At 62.5% G+C, this 11,336-nt stretch overlaps 1 protein-coding gene across 1 annotated transcript in view; it reads left to right on the top strand.

Moving 5' to 3' along the window:
* The window catches only part of Bahcc1 (BAH domain and coiled-coil containing 1), a 30,076-nt gene extending 25,694 nt beyond the window's left edge, over positions 1 to 4,382 (top strand). The window contains exons 23-28 of the mRNA XM_013033106.1: positions 176 to 284; positions 878 to 994; positions 1,131 to 1,307; positions 1,413 to 2,575; positions 3,587 to 3,823; positions 4,176 to 4,382. Of these exons, the coding sequence (XP_012888560.1) occupies positions 176 to 284; positions 878 to 994; positions 1,131 to 1,307; positions 1,413 to 2,575; positions 3,587 to 3,823; positions 4,176 to 4,382 (2,010 nt within the window). The remainder of the gene's footprint in view (positions 1 to 175; positions 285 to 877; positions 995 to 1,130; positions 1,308 to 1,412; positions 2,576 to 3,586; positions 3,824 to 4,175) is intronic.
* Positions 4,383 to 11,336: the final 6,954 nt, after the last annotated feature.

The raw sequence follows: 11,336 nt of genomic DNA, 5'->3' as shown, positions 1-11,336 counted from the left end.
GGGCCCCGCCCCACCTGCTCACAGGCCACACCCCCAGCCCCTGGGCCCCGCCCCACCTGCTCACAGGCCACACCCCCAGCCCCTGGGCCCCGCCCTGCCTGCTCACAGGCCACACCCCCATCCCCTGGGCCCCGCCCTGCCTGCTCACAGGCCACGGCCCTATTGCTGCCTGCAGGTCCTTGATGTCCGGCCGCAGTCCAGCAGGTACCTTCCTCCCGGCACTCGGGTTTGCGCCTATTGGAGCCAGAAGTCCCGCTGCCTGTACCCAGGCAACGTGGTCCGAGGTAAGCATGGCCAGCACCAAGACACAGCCCAGGCCCCTCTGCGACCCTCAGCACTCCCAGAAGGGCCCTGAGCGGGCGGCTTCCTGTCCCGTCTAAACAGACCTGCGTCTGCATGGAGTGGGCCCAGGTCAGCTGGGAATCGGGCATGGTACAGGGTGCCTCCCACGCCCAGCAAAGAAGGAGAGAAAGTTTAGAAGGAAAAGACCCAGAGCCCCAGGGCTGAGGTCCCCAAACTCACATGCACGCCAGCTGCGCTAGGCCGTCCTTCCTGAGCCCAGGCTCTACCCCCTGGTCTCTACCAGGGGGGCGGGAGACCCAGAGGACACAGTAGGAGAGTGGGTGAGTGGGGCCAGAAGCTACCGGGCACTTCCGGAAGAGATCGCCCCTAGGATAACTGACTTGAGAGGAGCGACTGCCCCTGTGCGTAGCCCAGGGAGTCTGGGTGGGGTGTGTGGACCAGGGGAGGAAAGGGGTGGCTAGCTACAGGAGGCCAAGGGGAAGCCTCAGTGGCACCAAGAGCAGCTGTAGTCAGGAAGCCGCTGCCGAGCCGCTCCCCCCCCACGCTGCTGCGCCCTCAGTGCTGCCCTCCACAGGCAGCTCCAGTGACCAGGACGACTTGGATTCGGTGTTGGTGGAGTTTGATGACGGGGACACGGGCCACATCGCTGTCTCTAACGTCAGACTTCTGCCTCCAGACTTCAAGATCCAGTGTGAGCACCCGAGCCCTCGAGCGCCCCACAGCCCCTCCTGCTGGGCCCACCGCTCCACAGCTCCCCAGAGAGGGACGGGGGGCGGGGGATTGCCCGTGGAGGAGGGCCTTGCTGAGCCCGCCTGCCCGCCCTGCAGGTACAGAGCCCTCCCCAGCCCTGCTGGTGTCCAGCACTTGCCGGAGAACCAAAAAAGCATCCGGCGAGGCCCCCCAGCCCAGCGAGGCCCCCACTCCCAGCCTGTCCCCTAAAGTGCAAGATGGCCTGGAAGGTTCCAAGACCGCCGGGAAGAAACCCGTCAGCAAAGACAAAGCTGGTATTTGCAGGACGGGAGAAGGGGGAGGGGGAGAACCCGGCGGGGGGAGGCAGCCTGGTAGGCCCAGCCAGTACCACTGACCCTCCCTGCCTCCCCCCACCCCAGGCAAAGCTGACCTCCTCACCTCAGGTGCCAAGTCCCCCTCAGGGGCCTCAGACCACTTCCTGGGCCACCGGGGCAGCCCGCTGCTGAGCTGGTCGGCCGTGGCACAGACTAAGCGGAGGGCCGTGGCTGCAGCCTCGGGCGGCAAAGGGCCGGGGGTGCTGCAGAACCTCTTCCAGCTCAACGGCAGCGCCAAGAAGCTGCGGGCCCGCGAGACGCTGTTCCCCGTGCACGGTGTGGCCACCCCCGTGTTTGGCAACGGCTTCCGAGCGGACTCCTTCAGCAGCCTGGCCAGCTCCTACGCGCCCTTCGTCAGTGCGGCCGGGGCCGGCCTGCCCGCTGGGGCCCACAAGCTGCTCAGGCCCAAGAAGGTGGAGAGGACCGAGGCGGAGAAGGGCGGGCGGCGGCGGGCGGGCGGCGAGTTCCTGGTCAAGCTGGACCACGAGGGTGTGACCTCCCCCAAAAACAAGAACTGCAAGGCCCTGCTCATGGGTGAGAAGGACTTCGGCCCCAAGCTGGGACGGCCGCTGCCCAGCCCCAGCTACGCGCACCTGGTGGGCAAGGACAAGAAGGGGCGGGCGCCCGTCCACCCCCTGCCCATGGGACTGGCGCTGCGCAAGTATGCAGGCCAGGCGGAGTGCCCGCTGGCCTGTGACAGCGACTGCCCCAGCTCCTACTCGGATGAGGATGAAGAAGGGCCGGGGCTGGCCGCCGGCGTGCCCTCCCGCTTCCTCACCCGCCTGTCCGTGTCCTCCTCCTCCTCGGGCTCATCCACCACCTCCTCCTCCGGCTCCATGTCCACCTCCAGCCTCTGCTCCTCCGACAACGAGGACTCCTCCTACAGCTCGGACGACGAGGACCCCGCCCTGCTGCTACAGACCTGCCTGTCCCGCCCTGTGCCCACCCTCCTGGCCCCGCCCGAGGCCCTGCGCAAGGGCACCCACGCCCCGCGCTGCTTCCTGTCCCGGGCCGCCGTGGCCGGCGCGGGCGCGGGCGCCGGACCTAGTGGCAGCAAATCCAAGCTCAAGCGCAAGGAGGCCCTGAGTTTCTCCAAAGCCAAAGAGCTTTCTCGGAGGCAGCGGCTGCCCTCCGTGGAAAACCGGCCAAAGATCTCAGCCTTCCTGCCGGCCCGGCAGCTGTGGAAGTGGTCGGGGAATCCCACACAGGTAGGTGGCTGGTCTCGGGCTGGGAGCTACATTCCCACCTAGACACGGGCTCCCTCCCCCTTGGACTGTCTCATTCATGTTCCGTTCACTTTCAAGCACATTATGTGCAAACCCTCAGGGAAGAACAAAATCCCATCTCGAGTTCAGTGAAGCAAAACCCGGGGTCTGGATCTGCCTGTGGGGCCCTCGGCCTTCCCTGCATGGGACGGGGGTGGGGTGGGGGCAGGTGCATGCTCTGAGTTCCGTGTGGCTGGGTCACCTGGCAGGGCTGCCTGAGCAGCTCTGTGTCGACAATGAGCCATCTGGCCAAGGCAGGGCCCGACAGACTCCCTGCATGGACATGCATCTTCCTTCCCTCCTTCCTTCCTTTTTCTGTGCAGTACTAGGGCCTGAATTCAGGGACTTGGTGCTGTCCCTTTAGCTTTTTTTCTCAAGGCTGGCACCCTGCCACTGCTCCACTTCTGGCTTTTTGTTGGCTAATCAGAGATAAGAGTCTCACAGACTTTCCTGCCTGGGCTGGCTCGAACTGTGATCCTCAGATCTCAGCCTCCTGAGTAGCTGGCGTGAGCCACCGGCGCCTGGCTGGACACATTCAATCAGTGCTGGTTCCCCGGGTGGGCCTGAGGGTGTAGTTTGGGGGGGCTTGTAAGCACCAGTTTGGGGTAAACACACTGCACTGAGCACCTTCACAGGTCTCTGCCCTGGGCACGGTGTGCCTTTAGGGTCTGTGTCCTCTTCCTGTCACAGACAGTGTGGGAAGCAGATCCAAGCCTGGCTGGCCTTATCTGGGAGCCTTGTCTTGATGGTCTCCCGCCAGGGATTGCACAGCTATTTCCTATCCCTGCTCCTGTGTGTGTGTGTGTACACGCAGGCACATGCATGCACACACACATGTGCACACGCCTCACCAGCTGTTGCTTAGGCCCACATTCCTCGAAGCTACCAGCCGCCGTCTTCCCCGGGCTCTTCAGCCCCTCAGTGCCCCCCGCCTCTGCTGCCCCCCCCCCACAGAGGCGGGGCATGAAGGGGAAGGCCCGGAAGCTGTTCTACAAGGCCATCGTCCGCGGCAAGGAGACGCTGCGCGTCGGAGACTGTGCCGTCTTCCTGTCGGCCGGGCGGCCCAACCTGCCCTACATCGGCCGCATCGAGAGCATGTGGGAGTCCTGGGGCAGTAACATGGTGGTGAGGGTCAAGTGGTTCTACCACCCCGAGGAGACCAAGCTGGGGAAGCGGCAGAGCGACGGGAGGGTGAGTCCTGACCGCTCCCCCCCCCGCGGGGAGCCGCCTGCACCCCTCCCCCGAGCTGTCTGATCAAGGCCACACTTGGCACCAGTCTGGGCCAGCTCATGCCTGAGGTTCAGGGCAGCCCCTCCCAGTCCAAGGGCCATTCCCCTTCCCACTGCCACCAGCTCCAGACAGACAGACAGAACCCTGGCCCACCCTGTCCTTCCCAGAGAAGCTGGCGTCCTCCACCCAGTGCCCGTGACACGTCTCTGTGCAGAGCCCCAGCCCCACTGAGAGCCCCGGCCCAGCGCGGGGCCTTTCCCCAGCCCGGCGGCCTGCGGGCCTGCGCCCCTGACATGCTGCCCCTCCCCCGCAGAACGCGCTGTACCAGTCATGTCATGAGGACGAGAACGACGTGCAGACCATCTCCCACAAGTGCCAGGTCGTGGGGCGGGACCAGTACGAGCAGATGACCCGGAGTCGCAAGTACCAGGACCGGCAGGACCTCTACTACCTGGCAGGCACCTATGACCCCACCACAGGGCGCCTGGTGACCGCGGACGGAGTGCCCATCCTGTGCTGAGCCCCCTCCACCAACGGCCTCCTGCCTGCCCCGGGCCACGCATGGAGCCCCGAGGCCAGCCACACCGGGGGCTGCTCAGAGCAAATATGCAAACCCACCAAGGCCAGGTCAGGCCTCCATGCTGTTCCCTGGAAAGAGAGAGCACTTAGGCATGGACCCCAGGCCCGCCCTCCACCACAGAGCACCCGACAGGACCCCGGAGAGGACACGGCCACGCTGGTTCCCCACAGGTCTCTCGAGAATAGAATCCAAGCCATATTTCCCTAGTACCTCTGACTGCCCCACCAGGGAAAGCAGAAATCAGGTGTGTTGTCTATTTATTTCTCTATGTAAATACTGTATTTCTGCGGGGAAGTTTTATGGAAAGGAAGTGAAAAAGGATTTTCCCCACCCGTGTGTTGCGGGCGTGTGTGTGTGTGTGTGTATGTGTGTGTGTGTGTGTGTACGCATGTGTGTGCAATTGTTTGTGTATTTTGTTCTGGAGTTTTCTTTGGAAATGCACTGTTCTCCTCAGCCTGGCTGAGTTCCGATGGGGCATCTGTGAGCAGAGGCTGCCGGGCCGGGAGGCCGCAGCTCAGATCACACCCTCCAGCCTCTTAGGGGCCGACTGTGTTAGGTGGAATTCACACTCAAGTCCCTTTTTAGTGCATCTGGATAAAAGAAGTATTGGGGTTGGGGGACAGTGATGAGGCCCCCCAGGAAAATCACCCACCCAGGACCAGGGGTCCCGACCCCCAACCCCTTATGGGGGCGTGGCAGCAGCCACGAGTATCTTACCTCTGTTTAAAACAAAACAAAAACGAACAAAGTATTTCAAAGTATTGATAAGAAAAGGGGATGTTTGTTTCCTGAAGATTCCAATTTATTTCCGTTTCCACGGCCAGTCTGTCCCAGGGAGAGAAGTCTGGCCTCACTCACTGGGCAGAGGGGATGGCCAGCCCCTAAGGCCCCCGATTTGAATCCCTTCTTCTCCTCCCCCAACCCCCAGGGCCTCAACCTCCCCAAGACTTTTTGTTGTTGTTGTTTTGGTCGGTCATTGGGCTTGAACTCAGGGCCTGGGCGCTGTCCCTGAGCTTTTATGCTCAAGGCGAACAGCGCTTTACCACTTGAGCCACAGCTCCGCTTCCAGTTTTCTGATGGCTACTTGGAGATAAGTCTCATGGACTTTCCTGCCCAGGCTGGCTTCAAACTGTGATTCCCAGATCTCGGCTTCCTGTCTCAAAGCCCTCAAGCTGGGGCTGCTGGTGCAGGGCCTTCTCTGGATCTGAACTCAGGCCCCCTGGGTGGTGAGAGTTCCCTCCAAGGCTGAGCAGGTGCTGTGCTGTGCGATGCCCCTTGCTCCACCCCAGACCCTCTTCCCAGCACCTCTCCGGCTCTGAGCTGCTCGGAGTTGGACGGCAGCGAGCTTGAGGCTGAAGGCTGGGTCTGGGGAGGAGGAACGTGACAAGACAGTCAGTGCCCACCCTGGGGCCAAGCCCCTCCTCCAGCCCCGCCCCTGGCCCTCCCACTCCTCCCCACGCCCCCTTTGGGGCTCCAGGGCCTTTTCTGCAGCCACTTGGCCCTGCTTCCAGAAAAGCCCGGCGCCCTTCGCTCGACCCCCGGCAGCAGCAGACCAGGCCTGTGTCTGGAAGGCCGTGGCCCTCGGGCGCCGGGGACCATGTTCCCCACACACTGCAACCACCCTGGCTCCAGGGGAGCTGCAGGCGAGCCCCGGGAAGCAGGAAGTGTCCACGGGCACCCCACCCCCAGTGGGCCCCCCGGTCATCCAGGGCCCACTCCTCGTGGCCCCACGGGACATTCAAGACAGACAGAGGGTCCTGAGCCCCGCTGCCCCTCTCCCGCCCCACATCGACCCTGTGTCTCGGCATGAGTGCAATACTGCGTTCCCGGTGGTCACCCGGAGGCCTGCCGAGGTCCTGCTCAGAGCTTGGGCAGCAGGAAGTTGTCAAGTGAAGAATTTAACCTGTTCTAAACCCAAGTAGTGGGAAGCAAGGACGGACAGATGGACCCTTATTCTTGGCCACCTCGTGGATGTTTCTTTCCCTTCTGTTGGCTGTCCCCTCTGTTCCTTTTGCCCCGTGTGTCGGTGTGTGGTGTGACCCTCCCTACCTGTGGCTAACCGTGGCAAAGCACGCGTCTTGTACATGTGTAAACTAAGAGGATGGTTGGAATTTTTTTCAATGTAAACACTAAAAACAAAACAAACAAAAAAAACACAAAGGTTTTATGAACAGCAAACTCTATGTAAAGGCATTTTAGTATTAAATTTTTTATTGATAACTTGCTTAAGAATAAATATATGAACTATTGTACAGGTTTTCAGAGTCGGGATTGTGACTGCCTGATTCCTGTGCGCATGGTTAACTGAGGGCCAAGGGCCCTGGGGCAGGTTGGCACGCAGCCTGGCCTCCTCCCGCTCCCCGGGGTGGGCCTGAGTGGAGCCCTGGGCCCGAGGGTCCATCCTGGGACTACCGCACCTCTAAGGGGCCTTCGACTTGGCCCTGGAAGCTCGGACCCGCCAAGCCTGTGACCAGTCACTCACCTGTCCATCCACGCGGCCACGCTGAGGGCCCCAGAGGAGGGGTAAAGTGGGAGCCTGGCAGCACAGTGGACACCAGGGAGTGGGGAGGGGCAGGGGAGAAGGCAGGAAGGGGAGACGGGAGGGCGGGTAGGAGTTGGCTCCTTGAACAGTGTTGGGCAGGGCTGGGAAGGAAACTGGATTGTCTGTCGGGGTTTCGTGCCCTGTGAGCTGGGCCAGCCAGGCGGCCATGTCCAGGATGGGGCGGGCCTGAGACTGCCGGGGGAGGGATGGGTCAGTCCTGGCTTTCTGACCTCCCAGAAGCCCAGGAAGGGAGAGCACGCCCCTGGGGCACGGTCACTTCCCCAGCCTCGCGTGGTCAGCCATGCTTGGTCCCGACAAGAGGGGGCTTGGTAGAGCCCCGACTGGGCTTCAGCACTCAGGGTTGGACGGTCCATCCGTCGGTGTTCCCGTGGGCGTCCGGGAAAAAGTGTTACCTGGGCTGGGCGGGAGGAGCCCAGGGAAGGGCCGGCAGAGGGTAGACACAGCGGGGAGGAGGTGGGAGAAGGGGGGAAGCCAGGGGCCAGCAGAGGGGCGCGAACGGCAGGATGCGGCCTGCAGTACCTGCCCTGAGCCCTGTGGCAGAGGGCTCCCTCTGCGGCCCCCCGGGGGGGGGGGGCAGCCAGAGGAAGGCCTTGAGTGATGAGGCTGGCGGGTAACGTGGAGGGAGGGGGACCCCAGGGCACAGGGCACAGGTAAGCTCCATCTCCGGGTCTAGCTCCTCACGACTGCAGGGGTAGGACACAGCTTGGTCGCTCTGCAGGCCCCACACTGGGATCCCACATCCCAGTGATGTCCCCACACACACCCCTGCCTCTCCCCCACACACACACTCCCAGACTGGGCCTGGCCAAGGGCAGGCATGGAGGAAGGTCGCAGGCTGCGGAGCCCCGAGGGTTAAACATGCAAGACCACACTGTGATCAAGACAAACGAGCCATTATGTGACACCCGAAGCCAGATAAATGATGGCACTGCGTGATGAGATCAATAAAAGTGATGTTTTATCAGGTAGAAATGACAGCCCCACGGATCGCAATTCGTTTTTAATACCACAAACCAATTGGAGACAGGGGGCATTCGTTGCTGGCCCCCGGCCTGGATGGGGCTGCCAGGGGCCGGCCAGCAGTGAGACTCCAAGCAGGCCTGGCATGGGGAGAGGGCTGACCCTCCCAGAGGCCGCAAGGTGTTGGGGTCCATGGGACTGGACCCCCAGCGGCCTCCTGAGTCTGCACAGCTGCAGGGCAGGAAGAGTCGGGAGCCGCTCCATGGGCCAGGAGAGCCGGCCGAAGCAGCAGGGGGGAGGGTGCCGGCGCTCTGTGATGGCACAGATGGGGGGGCCCTGCCGCCAACCCCCCCAGAAGCTCCTCCTCCATCCTCCGCTCCTCCATCACCCATCCTGTGTCACCCACCGTCAGCCCCCGCTCCTCCCCAGAGCCGGCCCTGCGCCTCCTGGCCCTTCCCCCACACCCCCACCCTCCCACCGCTCCCAGCTGGCTGCAGGGGTGTGCAACGCGGCCCCTGGGTGAGGAAGGCCCAGCCGATGGCCCCCGTCCCCTCGCCCACAGCAGTGCAGCTGGCAAGGAGACAGGAGCCCCCAGTCCCAGAAGCGAGGGCAGAGAGGGGGGAAGGGCCACTTCCCTCCGGAGCCAGCCCCTGGAGACGCACACGCACGCACGCACATCCCTGCATATCACTGGGTGAGCTCAGTACATGCACACACACGCACACACACGTACCCCTGCGTGTCACCAGTGAGCTCAGTACATGCACACACACACACACCTGTGTGTCACCAGTGAGCTCAGTACACACACACACCTGTGTGTCACCAGTGAGCTCAGTACATGCACACACACACATACACCTGCGTGTCACCGGTGAGCTCAGTACACACACACACACACCCCTGCGTGTCACTGGTGAGCTCAGTACACACACACACACACCCCTGCGTGTCACTGGTGAGCTCAGTACACACACACACACACACCCCTGCGTGTCACCAGTGAGCTCAGTACATGCACACACACACCCCTGCGTGTCACTGGTGAGCTCAGTACACACACACACACACCCCTGCGTGTCACCAGTGAGCTTAGTATACACACACACCCCTGCGTGTCACCAGTGAGCTCAGTACATGCACACACACACGTACCCCTGGGTGTCACCGGTGAGCTTAGTACACACACACACACACACACACACACGCAAACACCTGCGTGTCACCGGTGAGCTCAGTACATGCACACACACACACACACAAACACCTGCGTGTCACCGGTGAGCTCAGTACACACATGCACACACACACACACGCAAACACCTGCGTGTCACCGGTGAGCTCAGTACGCACATGCACACACACGTACCCTACGGCCAAGGCTGTGCCCCCAGGTCCCGCCCCCCATGCCCAGCTCAATCTCAGTGCTGAGGCTGAGACTCCCGGCCCGCGGCCCCGCCCTGGCTGGGCCGCACCCTAGCTGGGCCGCACCCTGGCTGAGCAGGGCTGAGGACCCCGCACCCCTGTGCACCCCTTAGGAACCAGGGGCGCATGCGGTGGGCTGTGGCCCGGGACGAGGCGCCCCTGAAGCAGTGCCTGCTCCCAATGCACTGGGGAGGGGGCCAGGATCTAGAGGATCTACCCCTCCCTCGGCTCCCTGGGGCGGACCGTGGGGAGGGGCGGGGCTGTGGGAGAGGAAGGGGCATGGGGAGGGGAGAGGTGTGGGGAGGGGAGGGGCCGTGGGGTGGAGGCCCAGAGGAGGTGGTGGAGGGAGGGAGCCTTGCAGGTGCGGAGGCCTCAGGGTAGGGCCCTCCTCCTCCCCCTCCTCCCCCTCCCCCTGCTCCCCCCTCCTCTCCCACCCTGCCCACCACCTGGCACCTCCCCCTGGCCTGTAGCCCTGGTGGATGCTCCGGCCGCACCTCCCTTCTGCAGCCCAGCCTGGTGGGGGAGGCTGGGCCTCTCCCTGAGGCCTCCCATGGGTGGGGAGCTGCATAGTCCCTGGGGAAGTGGCTGCTAGGACTCCTGAGGGCTCCAGGCGGAGATCAGGTCTGAGGCCCGAGCTCTGCGGCCCTGGGGCGGGGAGAGGCGCTCACCGGCAGCACCCAGCTGGCTGGCACGCCTGGGTTTCCACCCTGCCCTGACCCCAACTCTCCCATCCACCGCTTCTTGGGTGGCTCCACCCAGAGCAGGATGCAGAGCCCAGGCCCATGGGCCCCAGGCGCCTGGACCAGGAGTTAGGAAGGAGCCAGCCGGTGGCTCACAAGGTAATCCTAGCTACCCCGGAAGCTCAGATCTGAGGATTGAGGTTCAAAGCCGGCTGAAGTAGGAAAAGCCTTCAGTGTCTTATCTCTAATTAACCACCAAAAAGCCAGAAGTGGAGTTGTGGCTCAAGTGGTAGAGCACCAGCTTTCAGTGAAAAAGCTGAGTCAGGCCCCAAGTTCAAGCCCTAAGACCAACAAAAATAAGGAAGGAAAAGAGGAAGAGAGGGAGGGAGGAAGGGAGGGAGGAAGGAAAACAGGGAGGAAGGGAGGGAGGGAGGGAAGGAACCAATATAGCACCCAGGCCAGCACATACTACTCCCAGCAGACCTTTCCAGTCCTGCCTCCCTCCATGGGACACACACACACACACAGACGACACACACAGACACACACACACAGACGACACACACACACACACACTCAGACACAGACCACACACACACTCACACAGACCACACACACACACACACACTTGGGACTGGCAAGGAAGAGCGAAGGTCTCCAGCCTAGGTCAAACACCACAGAATTGACTTTTCTGCAGCAGAGGCCAGAGACCTCCCTGTAGTTCAGAGCAGGGCTCCAGGCATAGCACAGACTTTCAGCTTCCACTGTATGCACACAACCTGCTTCCTCTCAGCCGTTGGTCCCTCTGCCCTCTCCAGGCTGGTCCAGCACCTCCCACAGCTATCGAATGGTCTGGAAGCCACCTCACAATTTGGTTTGCCGAGAAGGGAACGTTGAAACCACCCATTTTACAAGTTCATGGTTGTGCCCCCTCGTCAGGAAATCTGTTTTTACTTAAAAGACACAAGCTCCGGGCAGCCCCCAGGGCCGGTGAGATTCTGAACACACAGGCAATCACAATTTTCCCTCCCAGCCCCTCCAGCCACACCCTGGGTGAGGCACGCAGGCCGGGGTCTCCTCTGGGAAGGGGCTCCTCCGGGGAAGGGGCGATGCAGTGTTGGAAGTCATGTAGAAGGAACTCTGGCAGGAAAGAGGCTGTGTCCACAGACACGTGTGGGTCAGCTCATCAGTGTCCCGCAGCCTGGGCTCAGGATCACGTTCTCGGTGGGACAGACAGGCAAGATGGGGTGTCAGCAAGGAGAGCCA

Source organism: Dipodomys ordii, unplaced genomic scaffold (assembly GCF_000151885.1).
Source record: "Dipodomys ordii isolate 6190 unplaced genomic scaffold, Dord_2.0 Scaffold163, whole genome shotgun sequence".
Classification (NCBI taxonomy): Eukaryota; Metazoa; Chordata; class Mammalia; order Rodentia; family Heteromyidae; genus Dipodomys; species Dipodomys ordii.
This window is presented reverse-complemented; position numbering and strand designations above follow the sequence as displayed.